The following is a 25,409-nucleotide window of genomic DNA, read 5'->3' on the forward strand; positions in this document are numbered from 1 at the left end:
AATAGTAAGTCTGTCTTTATATACTGTTTGCAGCCTATTGGTATCTATTTGAGTTGGAGCTGGAGTAACCGGTATACATCTGTGTATCGTTATGTTCAAGGGCCATAATTCCCAAGTGCCTGGGCCAATTTGGCTAGTTATTGAACTTGGCCGAAGACTTATTAGCAAACACATTTTATTTAAGTTTGGTGAAGATCGGATGAGAAATGTTCGACTTAAGAGTGCGGACAAGCTTTGTGACAGACAGACAGGAGTAAATCAATGTCTCCCACATCATTGTGTGGTGGGAGACATAATTACTGATATAGTGAAAATTCATGAAAATTAACCATAGAGTCTAAGTACAAGTGTGTGTAGGGAGGGGGGGGGGGGTGGAAATTCATGAAAATTGGTACCAGAGTTATTGACCTTGCGTCATAAAATTATGATGTAGGTGATAAGGTGAAACAACTATTTAAGTTTGAATCAAATCCATTTAGTAATAATTGAGATGTCCCTTTTTTCACCATTAGTTCCTTTATGTGCAGTAATTTCAACCACAAAATATTCAACTTTGACCTAAGAAAACTCCATACTGTGTAACCACTCTAAACTGTGTCTGTTGTAGAGAGATTGAGATAAATCTGTATGGAAGGGAAATATCTACTTTGTATATACCGATACTGTAAAATATTTGAAGTTTGTGGGGAGCCAATTTTCTTGAAATTCATCATCAGTTAACAAGTCACTTTGAATTCATTGTAGATTTTTTTTTTTATAGTATATATAATCCATTTATAGTTTGGTTAGTTGTAAAAATAAACTCAGTGTTTACATTAGTTTTCTATCTCTCATTAAATCAAGGCTAAATAAACATCTTTCTGCCTAGGTACCATCCGTCCCATTCAAAAATGGTGCTCATGTGCTCCATAGTCCATTTTTGCAATGGATAAGTCACAGTGCACATGTAACAGTGTATTGGTATTATTCAAGTGCTATTTATTTGCAAAAAATCTGTGATTTCTTAACCATTCTATTAGCATCCTTGAATGTGTTATTAACTATGGTTAAAATGTAGTTCACTACATTATAAGTATCTTACATGCCTGCCTGTGTAAGACAGGGTTTTCCCTACCCAAGGGTCAGTGTGGAATGGAAAACCGAGCTGAGTTTTTTTATCCACACTGTCCCGAGGGTTGGGAAAACAGCTGTCTTACACAGGCAGACATGTTAGATCATTTTTCTTGCCTATCATGTTCAAAAAAGATCGTGGAGACAAATAGATTTGGGTATTTCCTGACATTATTTATAAAATTTATGACGTCACAATAGTGCCAGCACTATGTGACGTCACCTTAGTGCACGCTATTTTAGACAAGGTTTTTCCCTAGGGAAAGACAGGAATATCTTTCCCCGGCGCGTGCTCGGACAAATGTATACTTTCCCTGCTAGGTAGGCAAGAATAATATTTCCAAAACATCTCCTCCCTACATTGTTAACCCTTACCCTGCTACATTTCTATAAAGTAATTGTCCATCTTTCAATTTTGACAGTTCTATTAATGGTTAAAAGGGGTGCATACCAAAATGATACTGACTTAACGGCGAACAGTGCAGCTCATGATCAGACTGCACAGATGTGCATGCCGATCTTGATCTGCACTGGCCGCAAAGGCAGAATCAATCGTGTCCAGCAGTATAAAGGTTAAGAAAAAAACATCTATTACAGCACTTACAAAGCCTTACGCGCTAACGTAACTTCCTGAGACGCCTTACCTTATAGAAACCCTCAGTTCCGCCTTGAACTTCAGGACTGGGTGAGAACACGTCTGGCAGTCTCTGAGAATCTCTGCTGTTGCCATAGTTACTACTGCTCGGTGACTGAGCCTACAGACCATAGTAAATAGACAATGGTTGTATAAAATACTACAGTAACTTAAGAATATCCTTTCTCAAAGCAAAATATTCAACATTTGTTTACTTTATGAAATGAAAAATTAATTATGAGCATTTTTGCATGAATATACTCAAGACAACAGTAGATTATGTGCAAAAGTTTTAAACAAGCGGGCCAGAGTTTCACAGCTTGCTAGAAGAGTTTTGGCAGGTCATGAAAGCCATGAGAAAACCAACATAGTGCGTTTGCGACCAGCATTGATCCAGAGCAGCCACGCAGTCTGGTCAGGACCCATGCTGTTTGCTTTCAAAGCCTATTACAATTAGGGAAACTGTTAGCAAACAGCATGGATCCTGACCAGACTGCACGGATGCACAGGCTATGTTGGTTTTCTCATGGCGCGGCTCAAATATTTGAGAAATCATTTTGTTTAAAGTTTTCACTTCTAACATTGCCTGTTTTTGTGTACATGGTTGGGTGGATGAGGGGAAGTAAAACACTGGGTACTAAGCACAATACCCAGAAACAGAAAAAGATTCAAATGGGGAGGTGTGATGGGATTAATAAGGGCAGGGGGAATAATGACCGGATACTTACAGTCACTATCAAGAAACAAAAACATTAATTAATTTTGTGGGTGTGTATAGTGGGGAGTAATGTTGGCGGGTGCTTGAAGGAATCTGGTATATGGTACCCCGAGGAAAATCTGTGTGCATTAATATAACATATTTTAATGACACAAAAAGATTTGAAGGAATTTATCTGAGGATCATCCAAGAAACATTGCAGTCAAATTATTTTGAAATTACACCAGCAGTTTCAGAGGAAGAGATTTTTCAATTTTTTACATAATAACAGTATCAAACAAGAGCTGTCTGATGACAGCGCAACGACTATTCGAAGAACTGATTGAAGAATGGGGTCAAAATATTTCCACTGATATTCAGACAAAAGAAATAAATAGATCAGACAAACAATGTTCCTGTATTACTTTGATTTCGATAAGTCTTGCACTAAATGGCAATATATGAGCCAATTTCAAAGTCCAAAAAGGGCCATAATTCAGCCAAAATAGTTATGTACTCTTGCCTACAGATGGAAATCATAATGATAAACAAGTGTTCAAAGTTTAAAAGCCATATGTCAAATAGTTTTGACAAAACATGGACTTGTATGAAAACAGAACCAATTTCAAAGTCCAAAAAGGGCCATAATTCAGCCAAAATAGATTTACAGAGTTATGTTCTCTTTCCTACAGATAGAAACTATTATACTAAACAAGTGATAAAAGTTTAAAAGCCATATGTCAAACACTTTACAAAAAATATGAACTGGTACGAAAAACTTAACCAAGATTTCTAAGTCAAAAGGGGCCATAATTCAGCCAAAATCTTTGATGGAGTTATGTACTCTTGCCTATAACTGAACATGGTGATGGTAAACAGGTGCTGAAAGTTTCAAAGCTTTATTTCAAAAGACTTTGTCAAAATATGAACTGGTACGAAATATTAACCAAGATTTCTAAGTCAAAAAGGGCCATAATTCAGCCAAAATCCTTGATGGAGTTATGTGCTCTTGCGTATAACTGGACATGGTGATGGTAAACATGTGTTGAAAGTTTCAAAGCTTTATCTCAAAAGACTTTGTCTAAATATGAACTGGTACGAAAAACTTGACCAAGATTTCTAAGTCGAAAGGGGCCATAATTCAGCCAAAATCCTTGATGGAGTTACGTACTCTTGCCTATAACTGGCCATGGTGATGGTAAACAAGTGTTGAAAGTTTCAAAGCTTTATCTTAAAAGACTTTGTCTAAATATGAACTGGTACGAGAAACTTAACCAAGATTTCTAAGTCGAAAGGGGCCATAATTCAGCCAAAATCCCTGATGGAGTTATGTACTCTTGCCTATAACTGGCCATGGTGATGGTAAACAAGTGTTGAAAGTTTCAAAGCTTTATCTTAAAAGACTTTGTCAAAATATGAACTGGTACGAAAAACTTAACCATGATTTCTAAGTCAAAAGAGGCCATAATTCAGCCAAAATCCTTGATGGAGTTATGTGCTCTTGCCTTTAACTGGCCATGACGATGGTAAACAAGTGTTGAAAGTTTCAAAGCTTTATCTCAAAAGACTTTGTCAAAATGTGGACTGGTACGAAAAACTTAACCAAGGTGTGACGCCGACGCCGTGGTGAGTAGGATAGCTCTACTTATTCTTCGAATAGTCGAGCTAAAAACCTAGCCCTGCTCACTTGCAGCCATTTTTTGAGAAAATAAACATAATGATTTGAAAAATTCTGGTACAGGTCACCACAGGGCAATCAGTATGTGAGAAGATTTATGAAGATTTTCCTTTGGTTGCCATGACAACCAGAATTTTGCAAGGAACATTCTGATAAAATTGGTTGAAATTGTTTTAGACGCAAATCTTCTTTACAGAAACTACAGATGACTGATACTCAACGATCCTAAAAGCTATGTGCACTTCATTCTCAGGCGAGCTTAAACAAATACTAACAAGAGGGCCATGATGGCCCTATATTGCTCACCTGAGTACCATTGCTCTTAATGATAACATCAAGTTTTGACAAAGATCACATAGGCATATACTTTAAAATATTATCAGGATAAATATTTTCTTGTAACAATCCCTTTTTGACCTATAGGTCACGTACTAGTCATAGCCAATCTCAATACCAAGTTTTAGGGTTCTTGACTCAAATGCTGCATTTTTGTACTAGCATGACTATTCCTTACCCTCGTAGACTTAAACTAGAACTGTCACAGGAGTGACTCATACCCCCACCATACGGTCTTGTCACAAAAGAATGGCAACCATAAGAAATCTTAAAAATACTTTGGAGTACTTCATCCTGGGCTTCCACATACAAGTAATACTAGTATAATACTAGTATAGTAATACTAGTAAATATATTAAATCTCTAATATTAGAGATACACTAAAAGTGAATACAAAAAAGTGTCTTACCGACCCATGTTACCACAGAAAAATGTTTTTACTTTTTACATAGGACTTACAATAAAAAAGTTAGAAAAATACCTAAAATATTGAAAATCTAAAAATAGGATTTCTAAAAATAGACTAATTCCTGGAATTTAAGGGGAAGAAACTCAGTACAAAAGTTAAACAAGAGGGCCAAGATGGCCCTAGGTCGCTCACCTAATAAACACACCATAACAGTGTAAACATGTTTGACATAGTGATTTCATGGAAACAAATATTCTGACCAATTTTCATTAAGATTGGATCAAAAATGTGGTCTCTTAAGTGTAAACAAGCATTTTCTTCAATTTGACCTAGTGACCTAGTTTTTGAGCTAAGATGACCTATATTCGAATTTGACCTAGATTTGATCAAGGCAATCATTCTGACTAAATTTCATCAACCTCGATTAAAAAATACAGCCTCTATCCCATACAAAACGTTTTTCTTTGATTTGACCTAGTGACCTAGTTTTCGATCCCAGATGACCCATTTTCAAAATTGGTCTAGATTTCATCAAGGTTATCATTCTGACAAAATTTCATGAAGATCAGTTGAAAAATACAGCCTCTATCGCATACACAAGGGTTTCCTTTGATTTGACCTAGTGACCTATTTTTTAATCCCAGATAAACCATTTTCAAACTCGGCCTAGATTTCATCAAGGTAATCATTCTGATCAAAATTCATGAAGATAAAATGAAAAATACAGCCTCTATCGCATACACAAGGTTTTTCCTTGATTTGACCTAGTGACCTAGTTTTTGACCCCGGGTAACCCATTTTCGAACTTGGCCTAGATTTCATCAAGGTTATCATTTTGACAAAATTTCATGAAGATCAGTTGAAAAATACAGCCTCTATCGCATACATAAGGGTTTTCTTTGATTTGACCTAGTGACCTACTTTTTAATCCCAGATAACCCATTTTCAAACTCGGCCTAGATTTTATCAAGGTAATCATTCTGACCAAAATTCATGAAGATAAAATGAAAAATACAGCCTCTATCGCATACACAAGGTTTTTCCTTGATTTGACCTAGTGACCTAGTTTTTGACCCCGGGTGACCCATTTTCGAACTTGGCCTAGACTTCATCAAGGTAATCACTCTGACAAAATTTCATGAAGATCAATTGAAAAATACAGCCTCTATCGCATACTCAAGGTTTTTCCTTGATTTGACCTAGTGACCTAGTTTTTGACCTCAGATAACCCATATTCAAACTTGACCTAGATTTCATCAAGGCAATCACTCTGACCAAATTTCATGAAGATCAATTGAAAAATACAGCCTCTATCGCATACACAAGGTGTTTCTTTGATTTGATCTAGTGACCTAGTTTTTGACCCGAGATGACCCATTTTCGAACTCGGCTTAGATTTCATCAAGGTTATCATTCTGACCAATATTCATGAAGATAAAATGAAAAATACAGCCTCTATCGCATACACAAGGTTTTTCTTTGCTTTGACCTAGTGACCTAGTTTTTGACCCCGGGTAACCCATTTTCGAACTTGGCCTAGATTTCATCAAGGTAATCATTCTGACCAAAATTCATGAAGATAAAATGAAAAATACAGCCTCTATCGCATACATAAGGTTTTTCCTTGATTTGACCTAGTGACCTAGTTTTTGACCCCGGGTGACCCATTTTCGAACTTGGCCTAGATTTCATCAAGGTAATCACTCTGACAAAATTTCATGGAGATCAATTGAAAAATACAGCCTCTATCGCATACTCAAGGTTTTTCCTTGATTTGACCTAGTGACCTAGTTTTTGACCTCAGATAACCCATATTCAAACTTGACCTAGATTTCATCAAGGCAATCACTCTGACCAAATTTCATGAAGATCAATTGAAAAATACAGCCTCTATCGCATACACAAGGTGTTTCTTTGATTTGACCTAGTGACCTAGTTTTTGACCCGAGATGACCCATTTTCGAACTCGGCTTAGATTTCATCAAGGTTATCATTCTGACCAATATTCATGAAGATTAAATGAAAAATACAGCCTCTATCGCATACACAAGGTTTTTCTTTGATTTGACCTAGTGACCTAGTTTTTGACCCGAGATGACCCATTTTCGAACTCGGCCTAGATTTCATCAAGGTTATCATTCTGACCAATATTCATGAAGATTAATTGAAAAATACAGCCTCTATCACATACACAAGCTAAATGTTGACAGACGACAGACGATGGACGACGGACGCCGGACATCGAGCGATCAGAAAAACTCACCTGTGAGCTAAAAAAAGGTTACTTCTTTTTTGCTCTAAGCCAATCAGAATGAGATATAGTGAAAATACATCAAAATCAACCTTAAATTCTAGGTAAAAGGGGACACAATTCAAGAAAAATTAGTGTCAGAGTTATGCATCTTGTGTCACATGATGTGGGTGATGAGGTGGAACATCTATTTTAAGTCTGAATCAAATCCATTCAGTAGTAACTGAGATATAGTGAAAATACAACAAAATTAACCTTAAATTCTACGTAAAAAGGGGCATAATTCATGAAAAATTGGTGTCAGAGTTATGCACATTGTGTCACATGATGTGGGTGATGAGGTGGAACATCTATTTTAAGTTTGAATCAAATCCATTTTGTAATAATTGAGATATAGTGAAAATACATCAAAATCAACCTTAAATTTAAAGTAAAAGGGGACATAATTCATAAAAAATTTATGTCAGAGTTAAGCACCTTATGTCACATCATCTGGGTGATTTTAAGTTTGAATCAAATCCATTTAGTAATAACTGAGATATAGTGAAAATACAACAAAATTAACCTTAAATTCTAAGTAAAAGGGGACATAATTCATGAAAACTTTGTGTCAGAGTTATGCACCTTGTGTCACATGATGTGGGCACAGGATGTGGGTGATGAGGTGGAACATCTATTTTAAGTTTGAATCAAATCCATTCAGTAGTAACTGAGATATAGTGAAAATACATCAACCTTAAATTCTAAGTAAAAAGGGGCATAATTCATAAAAAAAATGGTGTCAGAGTTATGCACCTTGTGTCACATGATGTGGGTGATGAGGTGGAACATCTATTTTAAGTTTGAACCAAATCCATTAAGTAATAACTGAGATATAGTGAAAATACAACAAAATTAACCTTAAATTATAAGTAAAAGGGGACATAATTCATGAAAACTTGGTGTCAAGAGTTATGCACCTTGTGTCACATGATGTGGGTGATAAGGTGGAACATGTATTTTAAGTTTGAATCAAATCCATTTGGTAATAACTGAGATAATAGATTTCGGGACGGGACGCGACAAAACTGACTCCTATATACCCCCCTCAAACATGTTTGGTGGGGGTATAATAACATTTAAAACCAATCTCATTAGATGCTGCTGAGGTATATTCATTTACATAAAATAAAGGGAGGTAATTTGTCATAAATTCAGACAAAAGTTATCTACCCTGATTGTCCAAGTCCATCAGATGGCATAAATGAAATTTCAGATCAGTACCTTCATTAGTTACGGAGATATAACCATTTTAATCTGAAGTAAAGGGAGGTAATTTGAAACAAAATCAATCAATAGTTATCTACCCTGACTGTCTCAGTCCATTTCATGAAAATAAAGAAATTTCAGATGAGTCCTATAAGTACTTACTGATATAAATCCATTTTGATTAAAATCAGGGGAGGTAATCAGATATAAATAACTCCAGAACCTATGATTGGATCTGACAGATTCATCATGGAATCCAGGATTTATTGTTGTTGAAGATATTTTGCAAGTTTGTATCAAATCAAACCATAAATGAATTCTCTATATGGCTGCAAAAGCCAAAATAGCAAATTTTGGACCTTTTAGGGGCCATAACTCTGGAACGCGTGATGGGATCTGGCCGGTTCAAGAAAGGAAACGAGATCTTATGGTGACACAAGTTTTGTGCAAGTTTGATTAAATTCAAATCATAAATGAAGCTGCTATTGTGCAGACAAGGTCAAACTAGATAATTTTTGCCCTTTCAGGGGCCATAACTCTGGAACCCATGATGGGAACTGGCCAGTTCAAGAAAGGAACCAAGATCTTATGGTGATACAAGTTGTGTGCAAGTTTGGTAAAATTCAAATCATAACTTAAGCTTCTATTGTGCAGACAAGGTCAAAATAGCTAATTTTGGCCCTTTCAGGGGTCATAACTCTGGAACCCATAATGGGATCTGGCCAATTAAAGGAATCAAGATCTTATGGTGATACAAGTTGTGTGCAAGTTTGGTTAAAATAAAATCATAAATGAAACCACTATCGTGCAGGCAAGAAATTGTTGACGGACGGACGACAGAAGGGTGATCACAAAAGCTCACCTTGTCACTATGTGACAGGTTAGCTAAAAATACTGCACAGGTCATGCAAAAAAAAAGCATCCATTTACTTAAAAATTCAAGCCCATGCTAATCTTATCTCTCATACTGTGAAATCATAAATATTCCTGGGGGACTAATTTTCGTGAATTTCGTGGTTGAGTCAATCCAGGAAATTTTATCCCAACGAACAAGCAAAATTCCCATAAATATTATGTTCAAAAGTTGTAATCCACAAATTCATATGCCCACAAAATTGCCGTTTTGTATAAAACCACGAAATTTCATGCCCACGAAATTAAATGATTTTACAGTATTAAATCACGAAAACAACAATCACAAGGATCAATAAATCTCACTTATCTTGACTTATCATGCAGGATAACTTCATATGAGCTGGATTTTACAGCAACTTTCCATAAATATGGGTCATATCTTGCCGATTGGCCCTAGTTATCAGAAATGCACTATCATTTATGATTACCGAACTCATTTACCATTTCTCTGCTATATCTGGCTCTGGTTGCCCTGGCAACATCATGATCATTCTGTGACATCATCATCTGGAAGACTTGGTCTCCTTGGTGATCGATATATTCAGACAACATCCTCACCTCGTCGGCATCTTGCTTCGACATGCGCGAATGATACAGGAATCTTCTACGATCGAGATATGATCGTATATGTGACTGCACGCGTACAATTCGCGCCATCAGATTGTCAAGTATGGCGTTAAGGTGGTCACTTTGCCAATACTTAAGGAACACCTACAATATGACAAAAACAGATTTGTCACATAAATAATGCAATGAATAAAAACTTAATACAGAATGGATTTTTTTGTTTGCACTTTGCACATTTTCTGTATTTCCAGTATAAGCAAATATAACAAGAGCTGTCCGTAAGACAGCCAAGCTCGACTATTCGAAATATTGTCACAGAAGCAGGAAATTATTACCCAAAATGTTAAATATCAAAAGAGTTTTAAGTTCGAAACGGGACATAATTTGACCAAAATGCATATCAGAGTTATGGGACTTGATGCTATCAACTAGTTTAATAACCCCGAAGAAACATGTTAAGTTTCAATTCCATATCTGCATTAGTTTTGGAGATAGTAACTTGCATGTAAAACTTTAACCAGAATTTTCTAAGTCCAAAAGGGGGCATAATTTGCTCAAAATACATGTTAAGAGTTATGGAACTTGACCCAGTGAGGTTGGTAACTGACCTAGAAAAAAGATAAATAAGTTTCAAAGCTATATGCCTTTTGGTAATAGCTGTATGTACTTGCACGCAAAACTTTAACCAGGATTTTCTAAGTCCAAAAGGGTGCATAATTTGCCCAAAATACATGTCAGAGTTATGGGACTTGATTCTATCAACTAGTTTTATAACCCCGAAGACACATGTGAAGTTTCAATTTAATATCTGCATTAGTTTTGGAGATAGTAACTTGCATGTAAAACTTTAACCAGGATTTTCTAAGTCCAAAAGGGGGCATAATTTGCTCAAAATACATGTCAGAGTTATGGGACTTGGCCCAGTGAGGTAGGTAATTGATCTAGAAAAAGAAAAAATAAGTTTCAAATCAATATGCCTTTTAGTAATAGCTGTATGTACTTGCACGCAAAACTTTAACCAGAATTTTCTAAGTCCAAAAGGGGGCATAATTTGGCCAAAATACATGTCAGAGTTATGGGACTTGACCCAGTGAGGTAGGTAATTGATCTAGAAAAAGAAAAAATAAGTTTCAAATCTATATGCCTTTTAGTAATAGCTGTATGTACTTGCACGCAAAACTTTAACCAAAATTTTCTAAGTCCAAAAGGGGGCATAATTTGCTCAAAATACATGTTAAGAGTTATGGAACTTGACCCAGTGAGGTTGGTAACTGACCTAGAAAAAGAATAAATAAGTTTCAAAGCTATATGCCTTTTGGTAATAGCTGTATGTACTTGCACGCAAAACTTTAACCAGGATTTTCTAAGTCCAAAAGGGGGCATAATTTGCCCAAAATACATGTCAGAGTTATGGGACTTGATTCTATCAACTAGTTTTATAACCCGAAGACACATGTGAAGTTTCAATTTAATATCTGCATTAGTTTTGGAGATAGTAACTTGCATGTAAAACTTTAACCAGGATTTTCTAAGTCCAAAAGGGGGCATAATTTGCTCAAAATACATGTCAGAGTTATGGGACTTGGCCCAGTGAGGTAGGTAATTGATCTAGAAAAAGAAAAAATAAGTTTCAAATCAATATGCCTTTTAGTAATAGCTGTATGTACTTGCACGCAAAACTTTAACCAGAATTTTCTAAGTCCAAAAGGGGGCATAATTTGGCCAAAATACATGTCAGAGTTATGGGACTTGACCCAGTGAGGTAGGTAATTGATCTAGAAAAAGAAAAAATAAGTTTCAAATCTATATGCCTTTTAGTAATAGCTGTATGTACTTGCACGCAAAACTTTAACCAAAATTTTCTAAGTACAAAAGGGGGCATAATTTGGCCAAAATGAAGGTCAGAGTTATGGGACTTGGTGCTATCAACTAGTTTTATAACCTCGAAGACACATGTGAAGTTTCAATTCAATATCTGCATTAGTTTTGGAGATAGTAACTTGCATGTAAAACTTTAACCAGAATTTTCTAAGTCCAAAAGGGGCATAATTTGCTCAAAATACATGTTAGAGTTATGGAACTTGACCCAGTGAGGTTGGTAATTGACCTAGAAAAAGAATAAATAAGTTTCAAAGCTATATGCCTTTAAATGATAGCTGTATGTACTTGCATGCAAAAACTTAACCAAGGTGTGACGCCGACGCCGACGCCGACGCCGACGCCAGGGTGAGTAGAATAGCTAGACTATTCTTCGAATAGTCGAGCTAAAAATAACTCTTAAAATCTTCAAAATTAATGAACCACTAGACAAAGTTGCATACTTATTACATAGGCTCAAATTATTCCCTTATCTAATAAAGACTACATGAACAATGAATACATATTTATATTTTTTTGGCACACAGTCTAATGATTTTGTTCAAAACAGCTTTTCTTTCATACAGATCTGATTTCATAGATTTCATTCTGGAACTTGGGTTCTGTATATACCAGTAGTAGTATTAAGGTAATAAACTTACTTTGATATTTCTGATCTTTTGCACACTGATTAAGAACAAATTGTAGAACTTCATTCCATACACAGTAGAACACAGGTAATATACTTCAGCATTTCCAATTTTAAGATCATGCAATTTGGCATAATCGATTATAAATGGATAACAAATTCTGAAATTTGGTACATAGCAGAACAAAGAAAACAAACTTACTTTGGAAATTCCGATCTGGACATCGGGTAATTTGGCACACCTGATTATTGCAGAACAACTTCTGGAACTTGGTTCTATAGATGCTGTACTTGGGAATGCTATAAACTGGTATCTGGAATTATACAAGTAAATTAACTTTAATACTATTAATCCAGAATAAATATTCAAAATTGTGAAAGACTGGAACATCTTATTACATTGCATAAAGCATCAATTATTAATTATTTAGCTTGTTTACATCAGATTAGATAATAAACCCAATTTTTTCATCTTCAATATATTCAACCACTGGAATTTTTTTCTTTTTATATGATACTGGTAAAGAGTCTCTTCAATGCCAAACTAGAGCTGCTTTTGAGAAAAGCACATGTCTCCCACACCTGCCAAACCATCTGAATAGTAGTGTATGAGTCAACCATGCACCAAGACCTCAACTGCCTTATCAGACTTTCAGTGCTTTGATTATCAAAAACAAGTTTCAAGGGCCATAATTCCGAAGTGCCTGGTCAGATTTGGCTAGTCATCGAACTTGGCTGAGGACTTATTGGCACACACATTTTGTTCAAGTTTGGTGACGAACGGATGAGAAATGTTCGGCTTAAGGGAGCGGACAAGATTTGTGACAGACACACAGACAAAGACACACACACAGACAGGAGTAAATCAATATGTCTCCAACACCACTATGTGGTGGGAGACATAATCATGAAGCAAAGGCCATGAGAAAAGCAAAAATCTACAGACTCAATTTTACTGAATGACAAACAATCGTCTTTCACTATTTTAAAGCTGCCCACCTCAGTATAACAAGTTATACCAAATAATACTTTCATTAGTTAGAAATTACACTAAAAAGACATTTTATAGCGCTTCAGTGTGTTTATTAGGAACACTTTTTTCTATAAAAACATTTTTAATGTCAATAAAATATGTACAAAACTCTTGAAAATGTTAGTCATACTATAAAAATTTGATACAAATTACAAGGAATTGAGCAGTTGCTGTACTTTGTATCATACACATTAAAATTAACAAATATAAAGGCGTTCGAGTGATTTATCATCTAGTTTACCACGGTTTAGAGTTCAGCTGCATAGGAATTGAACCATGAGGGCATTAAGCCGAGTGGTTAAATACTGAAGCATCTGAATGATGAAACATGGTAAAATAGATGATAAATCACAAGAAGGCATTGCTTATTTTCATTCTGACATGCTCATTGACATATTTTAATAAATATCATGCTGGACTTCATTTACCCGAGCAGTAATATATCGGACATCATGCGGCATAATGCTCTCTTACTGGTCCGCACGTAAAATGTTATCGCAGAATATACAGGGCTTGATTCCCTTGTTTATTTAACTGGAAATCAAATCAGGCCATGTTAAAATGTTAATTAAACTACACTGCTTAATTATTTTCATTAATATCTTATATCAACTGCAAACAAAATATAGAATTTTGATGTTCATCAGCAGGCATGTCTTTTAACCCTTACCCTGCTAAATTTCTATAATGAACTTGTCCATCTTTCAATTTGGACAGCACCATTAACTGCTAAAAGGGGTGCATACCAAAAGGGTACTGACTGAATGGCAAACAGATCATGATCAGACTGCACGGCTGATCATGAATCTGCACTGGTCACAAACTTTAAGGCAGAATCAATCGTGTCCAGCATTTTAAGGGTTAAGAATTGTTCCGCTTGTTGGCAGGTCTTTGAACATAGCAATCAAAACAAACTTGATCTTATGTATCTTAGCACACATGAGAATTACTAGAAATACACAATAATTATTACTGTGACAAAATAACACTAAAATCATGGCTAGAAAGTGTACACCCTGGCACTGGTCACAAAGGCAAAATCAATCGTGTCCAGTATGATAAGGGTTAAAGGAAACTCTGGCAATTGTAGTGATGATTCTTGTGCAAAAACAGTCACAAGCATTTATTTTGTTAATACCTTGCATGGCGAAGGACAATTATAATCTTCTTTTAATAAATTACAAAATTTACCAATGTACGAAACTGACATTGGTTATCTTCTCTAAGTTTATCAATTTTACACCATACCTAAGTACAGACTTATTCTACTTACCTTTTCATGAACACATCAAATGGCAATCTTACGGCATAGCCGAGCTTCCTTATTTTCGTGGTTTCCAGTACACCCGTACTCTTAAGCTGATCCGAGACCAATCGTGTATCAAAGTTGTTCGGCAATTTCTGATGATTTGGCTTTATACATCTGAAACATTGACTTTTCAAAATTAATGTTAGAAATATAAAAAGTGAGGTATTTAAGAAATGTTACATCTCAAAACAGTGATTATATCAATAATTCTAACACGTCCAGCTAATAACCTACAAACCTGTAGAGCAAAATCTATCTCGGGTTATTCTGCAATAAACCGACCTTGAACTATGCTGCGCGCACTGAGTTTTGGCAAATACTGTAGCATAGCAGGCAGCTGTAATTCACATATGATGAAATACTCCCTCTGATTCTCGTCTTGACGTTATTTGAAGTTATTCTCGTGTGAGAATTGAAATAATAAGTATCTAAATAAGGTTTATTGTAGAATAACCCTCGTTTGTTGTTCTAATGTGTAGAAATATACCACTCAGGCCTTTGGCCTGCGTGATATATTCATACGCACAAAAACTCCAAATTTGGGTAAATCTATGATAAACCTAATTTTGATAATTATTTATCACTTAAATGAAGTCACTGCAGAATTCAGATGTAAAGGAATGCCCTGGTGATGTAATAAGCAAGTAAATGACAAACATGAAATTTATTCAATGATAAAATCACCGATTGAGAAATATTATTTACATTCTAAAACAAAATTATCTAAAACATTTTCATGTTTTGTGTCATTCTTCATAAGCTGCCAGTGAAAACATAGTGTAGATTCATGGAAGAGCACAAAAGTCACCCCATCCATTTATCAACCTTTTTATCACATACACTGATATATGACGTAGGCGTCAGAATGCGATGATGTTCCGCCACATACCAAATGTAATACTGTATGTCAATAACCTTATTTGCACATGTGCCAATTTCACTTGAGCAAGTCAAATGGTATTTGTGTAGCTTTAATGTAGATTTGTAAATAACATAAAAACTTGGCAAATGTCTAACCTTCTTCATAAAAAAGTCACTTTCTAAGTGTTGTTTGAGGAATATGCTAGGGGATCTATTGTTACTTTACTAAACATTGCAATCGCTAAAATTAATACTATTTTTCATGCCTACATTTTCCCTCAAAAACTCATTCATGCATATTTTAAAAGCTTTGAATGTCAAAATTAAAAATAAATTGAACTTATTAAAAGCCATTCACTGACAATATTAAGTTAAAACATATTTTTGTGCATGCTATACCAGTGACAATCATCTTCCCCCATGAACTTGAAAGACATGTGCAGTATGGTGGGGCATTTAGTTTTAACTAATTCATGCGTTATTTGAGTCCATTCAAATCATGAATAAAAAACACTATTTAATTTGGTGGGCCATTTCCTTCTAACTACAGATGCACCTGTCTTAACAGCCAACTGTATTAAGCAGACAGTCAGATAACTTTTAAAATTGATTTTTTTGTTCTTATTCCAACTTGTCTTTAGCAGCCAGAATGTGATGCTCTCTTGACTGACTGTTTAATACAGGTTTGACTGTAATTCATGCTTTACTTCAAACTAACTCCATGCTTACAGTACATCTACCCTCTAAATGAACATGTGTTTAGTCCAATGCCAATTGTTGTTGTTGTTTTTGTGTCAAATATTGTCTTTCGTTTTCTTGTCAAATAATGGTATTTTTTTCTTTAATATTGTTTTATTTTTCTTGTCAAATAATGGCTTTTCTTGTCTAATATTGGCTTTTTCTTGTCTAATATTGGCTTTTTTCTTGTAAAAATACTGTCAAATACTGTAAAATCATTTAATTTCATGGGCAAGAAATTTCGTGGTTTTGGTCAAAACGATAATTTTGTGGGGATATGAATTCGTGGATTTCAACTTTTGAACACAAAATGAATGGGAATTTTACTTGTTCGTTGGAATTAAATTTCATGGACTGACTGAACCACGCAATCCACGAAAATTAGTCCCCCACGAATAATAATGATTTCACAGTATTGTTGTTTTTCTTGTCTAATATTTGTTTTTTTCTTGTCAAAATTTTTTTCTTGTTAAAATATTGATTTTTTTTTTCTTGTCAAATATTGTTTCTTTTGGATTTTCTTGTCTAATATTGGTTCATTTTTTAGGTAATGCAATATAAGTCAGATACATTTCCGTTGTTCCTGGATTCTGTACCACTACTGATTTAATCGGAAAATATATTCAAGGATAAAACTCATGACCTCTGGTCAGGCTCAATTTAACAGATTTTTTTATCGGTTATACATCATACATACACAATTTTGGGTCACTGGTGCCTTTCAAGCTTTTGATGGTTGAGGTAAACCCAGGTACTCTCCAAGCAATATTAGAAGCACCTGGGTAGAACCAGCGACCTTATATAAGCCAGTTGAATAACTTCCTTCCATGAAAAAACTGTACACCAAAAGAGAGATTTTAGACCCATAGCAGTGAGGGGCCAGTGATTTGAAGTCAACGACTTTTATCACTCGGCCACGGAGGCCCCAACCCATTACACAGACTAAAATAACTATCATACACATTAGTACGTACAGATGCTGAGTACCGTACCAAATCAATCAAATTTGCCCCTAAATATTAATCCTTACCCTGCTAAATTTCTATAATGAAGTTGTCCATCTTTCAATTTTGACAGTACAATTAACTGTTAAAAGGGGTGCATACCAAAAAGTTACTGACTGAATGGCGAACAGTGCAGATCATGATCAGACTGCATGGATGTGCAGGCTGATCATGATCTTCACTGGTCGCAACGGCAGAATCAATAGTGTTCAGCATGATAAGAGTTAACCATCCCCCACAAATTCTGCATCATTTGAAATGATTTTAAACAAGACAAACACTAAGTCCAGCAGTTTGTACACCTCTAGAAAAGTAGGGGCTGCCCCATACCCAAGTAACACAATACCGGTACTAACACAACAATGCTATTCAATCTATATGTGTAAAGGCTTCACATTAACAATTATAATTAAAGAAATTATCATTTACTCATGGCTATTTTTCATATAAAAAATATTTCAACTTTTGACTGTAAAAGATTTGAAAAACTGATTTATTATAGTAAATTAAAATTGAAAATGTCGCTTTTGCATGTAGTATTTTACCAGAATGATTACCTTCTGCCCGAGGGTAGCATGCCATGTACTACTATACATATATAACAATATGCTTCAGTGAATTGGGAAAACTACATTCACAAAGCAAAAATGTTAGAATGCAAAAAAACCACGAAAATTATGTGTGCTCACCTGACCACCAGGACTACAGCAAGATAGAAATAGTTTATAACTTTTTTAATCATCTGCTTAAAACTAAGGCCTTAACAATAAATTAATCTACCCTTTCCCAATAACACTTCAAACAAGGGGCTGCGTTCAATAAACGCTTGATGCCCCCTTGATGCATCCTTGTCGATAGATTTTGCACCTAAGTCCAAAACGAGGTCAAGGTCAAACTGAGGTCAGGTGATGTTTGAAGATGAGGAATGGTCACAGTTAACATCTGTATTAGTATCAATTCATTCTTGTAAGTGGTATTGATGCTAGACGAAACAGTTCCATTTCGTTAACCAAGAAATGGCCCATATAAAGCAACCTAAGTCCAAAATGAGGTCAAGGTCAAGGTCAAACTGAGGTCAGGTGATATTTGAAGATGAGGAATGGTCACAGTTTACATCTGTATTAGTATCAATTCATTCTTGTAAGCGGTATTGATGCTGGACGAAACGGTCCTATTTGGTTAACCAGGAGATGGCCCATGTAAAGCAACCCAAGTCCAAAATGAGGTCAAGGTCAAACTGAGGTCAGGTGATGTCTGAAGATGAGGAATGGTCACAGGTTACATCTGCATTAGTATCAAGTCAATCTAGTAAGGGGTATTGATGCTAGACGAAACTGTCCCATTTGGTAAACCTCGTATGGACGGACGGACGGACGAACGAACGAACAGACAGGACAATCACTATATGCCTCCCGCATCAGTAGATGCCGGGGGCATAAAAATAAATATTCTGGAAGAACAACAAATGGTAATTTCAAAGACTGGGACATCATTTAAATTTGTAACAATAATTTTGAAGGAGATAAAAACAAAAATGTGTTAATGTTATTCATGGTGGCATACTCCTGCCATGAGCTAGCTAGGTAGCTATCATGGAAATGTTCTAAACTTTCCAGAAATTACATGTATTCTTCTGGAAATGTTACAGCATTACATAATATTTTCTAGATTTTGTTTTTATTTCTTAAGAAATGTTATACCCTGAAAGTTTATGTTAATGCTGGAAACCACAAAGTGATAGCTGGGTATCTAGTACAATAATATTCAGATATTTCTAGCCATACTGTGTTTTCTGAAAACATTATCGCAGTGAGCTATATTTTCAGAAAACTTAAAGCTATTGAGAGAAACTTTTCAGAAAAGTTCGAAATATCAGGATAATTTCTGAAAATTTCAAGATAGCTATCTAGCTTATAAAAGGCAGCTTTGGGCAATACATAAACGCCAAAAAGTATGAAGGTAATATTAATGTAATTTGTCACAATATTTTTAGAAACCTTCACTTTGTCAAGATGATTTTTTAAGCATCACAAGGCAAAAATATACCACCTTAGTTATTTCATAAGTTAACATGAAAATATTTCTAAAATGTCAGTCTATCATAACAATAAAAGAAAAAGAATCTTTCTTTCTGTCAACATTCTATTTCTGTGCTACAATCAACATAGCAAACCTGACGGCAAAGATATAGCAAAATATTTCCGAACACCTGCAAGTACGTTGCTGTAGCATAATGCATAATGCTGTCTATCTATAAAACATGTAAGGAAGAAAAACTCACCTTATAAACTGTGGTTCACATTCTTTCAGTCTGTCAACCAGTAACTGCAGAGAATTCTACAAAAGCAGAAAAATATATATATATATAACCATCAAATAAATCTGGACATGAATATTTACTCAACTTACAAACTGTATCCTTGCAGTATGGGATTTGGCACACATAAGGTGTAAAGTAGTAAGACCACTGTCTAATCAATCAAGATTTTATTTATTTATTTTGTTGGGTTTAACGTCGCACTGACAAAATTATAGGTCATATGGCGACTTTCCAGCTGTGATGATGGAAGAAGAACCCAGGTGCCCCTCTGTGCATTATTATATTATATGCACCTGGGAAGAACCACCGACCTTCCATAAGCCAGCTGGATGGTTTCCTCACATGAAAAATTGAATGCCCAAAGTGAGGCTCAAACCCACATCGCTGAGGGGGAAGTGATTTGAAGTCTGACCTCAACCACGCGGCCGCGGAGGCCCCAATCAATTTTTAATGTTTTTATTTGAGACATATAATTGAGTCCTGAGCTCACTGTTTCATGTAACAAGAGCTGTCCGTAAGACAGCGCACTCGACTTTTCTCAGTGCTTGACTCTGAATTAGAGCTTTGCCAGTAAAAAAAATTCTAAGTTAAAAAGGGACATAATTCTGTTCAAATTCAAACAAGAGTTATGGGAATTGTGTCTCCTGGTGTAGACTTTGATAGTAAATAACTATTTTGAGTTTCAAGTCAAAAGCTTTAACAGTAACAGCGATATTTGACTTTTAACAAAAAATTCTACTTTAAAAAGGGGCATAATTCTGTCAAAATTCAAATCACAGTTATGGGAATTGTGTCTCTTGGTGCAGACTTTGATTGTATATAACTATTTTGAGTTTCAAGTCAAAAGCTTTAATAGTAACTGAGATATTTGACATTATCAAATTTAAAAAAAAAAAATTCTAAGTTAAAAAGGGGCATAATTCTGTCAAAATTCAAACCAGAGTTATGGGAATTGTTTCTTCTGGTGCAACCTTTGATGGTAAATAAGTATTTTAAGTTTCAAGTCAATAGCTTTGATAGTAACAGAGATATTTGACTTTATCAAAAACTTTAACCAAAAATTCTAAGCTAAAAAGGGGCATAATTCTGTCAAAATTCAAGTAAGAGTTATGCGGATTGTTTCTCCTGGTGTAAACTTTGATAGTAAATAATTATTTTAAGTTTCAAGTCGATAGCTTTGATAGTATCAGAGATATTTGACTTTATCTAAAACTTTAACCAACGGCGACGCTGACGCCGGGGCGAGTGCAATAGCTCTACTCTTTCTTCGAAAAGTCGAGCTAAAAACTGAGAAATTTATTTTGGAAAAATTGTGTATTTCTTGCTTAAATACATGGATCCTACTACAGAATATTTTAATACTGGGGTATATGAAATGGCGCATCCTTAATCAAATCTACATACACTAAACTGTACAGAAAATTCCCTAGTTACTAGTATTTCAAAGGAATTCATGTAACTTTTATAACTGAACTTGGCTTCAAACTTTGCCTAGATTTCATCAAGAAAAATACGATATACTACTTTTGTAATAAAAGCTGTTGAAGAAGACAGTGCATGCAACTATTTTAAAGCTTGGTGGTGAAACAGAGCTTAGCTGAGGTAACAAGAGCTATCACTGCAGTGATTAATACCCCGAATGTGAAAGATGTTTGAGTAAAATCCATTTAGTGGTAACAGAGACAGAGTGAAAGTGCATCAATGAACCATTCAGTAATTAACAGAAATAGAGAAAGTGCATCAAAGCTTTAATCTTTAATTCTATGCAAAAAAGGGGCATAATTAATGAAATTTGGTGCTTGAGTTTTGGACCTTGTGTCATATGTGGGTGATAATGAAGAATAACTCTTTCATGCTTGAATCAAAGCCATTTAGTAATAACAGAGACACTATTCTTAGTTTTGCTATGATAGGCCAAAATTGTGAACTCTATAGTTACTGTATTAACTGTAAAATTGTGGATGACATGATACCAGATCATCATCCTATACTATCACCTCACCATGAACTTTAAATTAAATAAAAACTACAATTTAAGTACTACTGTCAAAACGATACCTTGAAATGAGCACTGGCTGAGTTGGGGTTAGGTGTAAATGGAATATCCTGAAATGATTTCTGTTCCTTCATTCTGAAAGTAGATACAGTTTAATACAGAACTTTTATCAGGTCAGCTACCATTTTATTCTACCACACTAGAAAACTAAACTGCCAGAGAACTTTATCCTATTCAAGGTATCGATTATCAAGACTGTTTCCTAAATAAATAATTTGGCAGTGTGTGGATGATGTCATAAACGCACTTAAATGGTTGCCTCTAAGTTCTAGTGGTCTGATCTTAAAACCTAATGATTCTATGATACAAGTTATGACTGGTTGGATAATGGCTTTCATACTGAAGTCAACGAGTGGTTAAGCATGGCTTCCTCTTTAAATTTGAAAATGGTGCAAATGGTAGAATATTCTCGCAACTTGTGAGGTACAATAATATAATAGCACCTTCTTAAATATTTATTTTTCACAAATATGGACATTTAGCAATTATAGCAAAAAATAAAATCCTTACAAAAATTACTAATTTTACAATAAACTTTAGAATACAGTAAATACTTCTGCCTGATTTTCCTGCCAGCCTGTCGAGACAGACTGTCACCTGGAGCAAACTGTCTCTTCGTGGGCTGGTTAAACGTCGGTCTCTGCCACTTGCTTTTCCCCGAACCATGTCTGCAATACCAAATACAGCATATATTACGAAACCATTAAAATTCACAGGAATTAAATTTCGTGGTTTTGTCGAAAGTAATTATTATGCAGAGACATGAATTGGTGGGTTTCAATTTTTAAGGACAAGAATGAATAGAACAAAAAAAGCGGCAATGCCACGAAACCAGGTTTTCAACACTTTTCATAAGAATAAAAAAGTATACTGAATCACAGTGCACCACTTTAAAGCAAAACCCTAACTCTAACCCCAACCCTAACCCTAACCTAACCTAACCCTATTTTTAGTAACAATGACCTTGACCTTGATCCCAGAAACCCCAAAATCAATCCCAAGCTACAACTTTATATAAGTTTTCTATACACCAAGTTTCATCATGATAGCTCATTCCTAAGTTAAGTTATTGACCGGAAACCCTTTTTCTATTTTAAGTAACAGTGACCTTGACCTTGACCCAAGAAACCCCAAAATCAATCCCAGCCTTTGTCTTGATATAAGCTACATATATACCAAGTTTTATTCAAATATCTTTACCGAAACAAAAGTTATTGACCGGAAACACCAGTTTGACGACGACGCCCGCCCGCCCAACGATATACCCCAATCTAATAACTCAGGTTTTCATTGAAAACCTGGTTAAAAATTTCCTATTTGTCTCGATTTAACTGAAGCCAACAACAAGGCATAGCACTGCCTACTAATAAGTGTATATTATTCCAGACAGTTCCTTTATTAGAGGCTCATAATGTCTTTGTTTAAAATGTGGCTGCCACATTTTCCGCTATGAACATAAAATAACATTTATTTCTTGTTAAATCCTATTTCTGATAATTATTTTCTTTAACATTTGAATAATGCTGAATGTACTAGTAGAATGTTTTACAGAATTTATATTACCTCCCTTTATGGCTCCAACTATAACAGTTCATGTGCAATATTAAAAGTAGTGGTTTTCCAGCCATGTAAGTACGCATAACATCTATTTGGAAAGCTATTTCATCTAATTTAAAGATAAAAATTTTAAGCATTATGGACCCTTTAAAAATATTTTTTTCCAAATTCCTGATTAAAGATAATTTGGACTTTTAGCATCCCTACAGTAATCTATCAATGTTTTTACCTCATGTCTAGTGTACCAGTGTTGAGCACTTTCGCTAAAAACAATTCATTCACCAAGCTGTTTTGGCTGTTTTCCATCAAACTTTGCATGTTGGAGGACAAAGTGTCACGATTCTTGTCCAAGAATCCAACTGCTGTATAAGTAACCTAAGAAACAGACAAACATATATATCAATCACTTTATTTGTCGGCATGAAATTACGTACTTTTGGCCAAATTTGCTTTTTTGGGGGTACTTGAATTCATGGATTTCAACTTTTGTTGATAAAATTAACGGAATGTGTGTAAGTTTGTTCGGATTTAATTTCATGAATTGACATTACGATGAAATCACAAAAATTATTCCACCACAAATAATAACGATTTCACATTGCATACTTATGACTTTCTTTCAAAAGTTAATTATGTATGTATATTATATATATTGTCAAATTATTTTACTTTCAGTTGTTTTGGCCAAAACAGTTGTTTTTGTGTAGTCTAACAGTAGACATTAATCCATGCAGATAAAACTAGAGCTGCTTTTGAGAAAATCACATGTCTCCCACAACTGCCTAATCATCTGAATAGTAGTACATGAGTCAACTATGCACCAAGACTTCTTGGGGCATAAATGACTCATATACTACTATGACTATATGCGTCATTTATGCCCCAAGACCCGAGCGTTTTTCAGTAATTCAAGGACCATAATTCTGAAGTGCCTGGGCGGATTTGGCTAGTTATCTAACTTGGCCGAGGACTTATCAGCAATCACATTTTGTTCAAGTTTTGGTGAAGATCGGATGAGAAATGTTCGACTTAAAGAGTGTGGACAAGATTTGTGACAGATGGACACACAGACAGGAGTAAATCAATATGTCTCCCACCACAGTGGTGTGGGAGACATAATAAATAAGAAAATTAACTTAATTTTCTGGATGACGCATGAAAACTGCTCCACAAATAACCAGGATTTCACAGAAAACTTGAGTAAATAAATAAATTTACCAAACCAGCATAGTGAACAATTCCAAACATTGGTTCTCTGTGTTTAGATTTCTTGTATAGGTCTGGCTTCGATAACTGTTTATTCAGTTTGTCAACAAATGTCATGTCTGTTGTTTTAGCCAGCATACACTCTTCTTCAAGGAGGGAAAATAAACCCAAAGGTTTCTGCAAATGAAAGAAAGAATGCAATGAAATACTGCTGACTAGACAATTTCTCATAAAAATAATTTTGCAAGAAACTATTTGTTCTCAAATATATCTGGACAAAATGTTACAGTAATTGTACATTGGGTTATGCATATGGTGGTTTTATTTTCGCTGTTATTTGGGGACTGTCTGCCTTGCAAATACACGACTAGTGTTGTAAAGAGAAACAAATGCTAGGTTGAAAGACCATTGTGCCATAAATGAAAGACTATTTGATAACGACATTTAACCATAATTAGATTAATAAATACCGGTGCCTACATGTAAAACCATTTAATTTCACTGGAATGAAATTTTGTGGTTTGGGCAAAAATAAAATTTTTTGTCTGCATAAAAATTCACAGCTTTCAACCTTAACAATAAAATATATGAGAATTTTATTTGTTCATTTTAGATTCAATTTCATGGACTGAACCACCAAAATTCCACAAATAGTCATTTCATTGTATCAAAGGAATAAAATATGGTTGTGTAGTTACCATCTAGTTAACAAGAGGACCATGATGGTCCTGAATCGCTCACCTGTTCCCACATGACCCAGTTTTGAGTATGACGTCGTTTTTTCTATTATTTGACATAGTTTTTGAGCTCATGTGACCCAGTTTTAAACTTGACCTACATATCAACAAGATAAAAATTCTGACCAATTTTCATGAAGATCCATTGAAAAATATGGCCTCTAGAGAGGTTAAAAGATTTTTCTAATTTTAGACCTACTGACCTAGTTTTTGACCGCATTTGACCCAGTTTCAAAC

At 35.0% G+C, this 25,409-nt stretch overlaps 1 protein-coding gene across 2 annotated transcripts in view; it reads right to left on the reverse strand.

Annotated features, from left to right (window-relative positions):
* Window positions 1-1,712: 1,712 nt before the first annotated feature.
* LOC123541519 (unconventional myosin-VIIa-like) overlaps window positions 1,713-25,409 on the reverse strand; it is a 57,429-nt gene continuing 33,732 nt past the window's right edge. For both annotated transcript variants that reach the window (XM_053526480.1, XM_053526481.1), the window contains 9 exons: window positions 24,448-24,612; window positions 23,459-23,604; window positions 22,227-22,340; window positions 21,675-21,747; window positions 19,578-19,633; window positions 14,658-14,807; window positions 12,554-12,665; window positions 9,720-9,989; window positions 1,713-1,865 (listed from right to left, as the gene is read on the reverse strand). In XM_053526480.1, coding sequence (XP_053382455.1) covers window positions 1,728-1,865; window positions 9,720-9,989; window positions 12,554-12,665; window positions 14,658-14,807; window positions 19,578-19,633; window positions 21,675-21,747; window positions 22,227-22,340; window positions 23,459-23,604; window positions 24,448-24,612 — 1,224 coding nt within the window. In that variant the 3' untranslated portion in view covers window positions 1,713-1,727. The remainder of the gene's footprint in view (window positions 1,866-9,719; window positions 9,990-12,553; window positions 12,666-14,657; window positions 14,808-19,577; window positions 19,634-21,674; window positions 21,748-22,226; window positions 22,341-23,458; window positions 23,605-24,447; window positions 24,613-25,409) is intronic.

This window comes from Mercenaria mercenaria, chromosome 16 (genome assembly GCF_021730395.1).
Source record: "Mercenaria mercenaria strain notata chromosome 16, MADL_Memer_1, whole genome shotgun sequence".
Taxonomy (NCBI): Eukaryota; Metazoa; Mollusca; class Bivalvia; order Venerida; family Veneridae; genus Mercenaria; species Mercenaria mercenaria.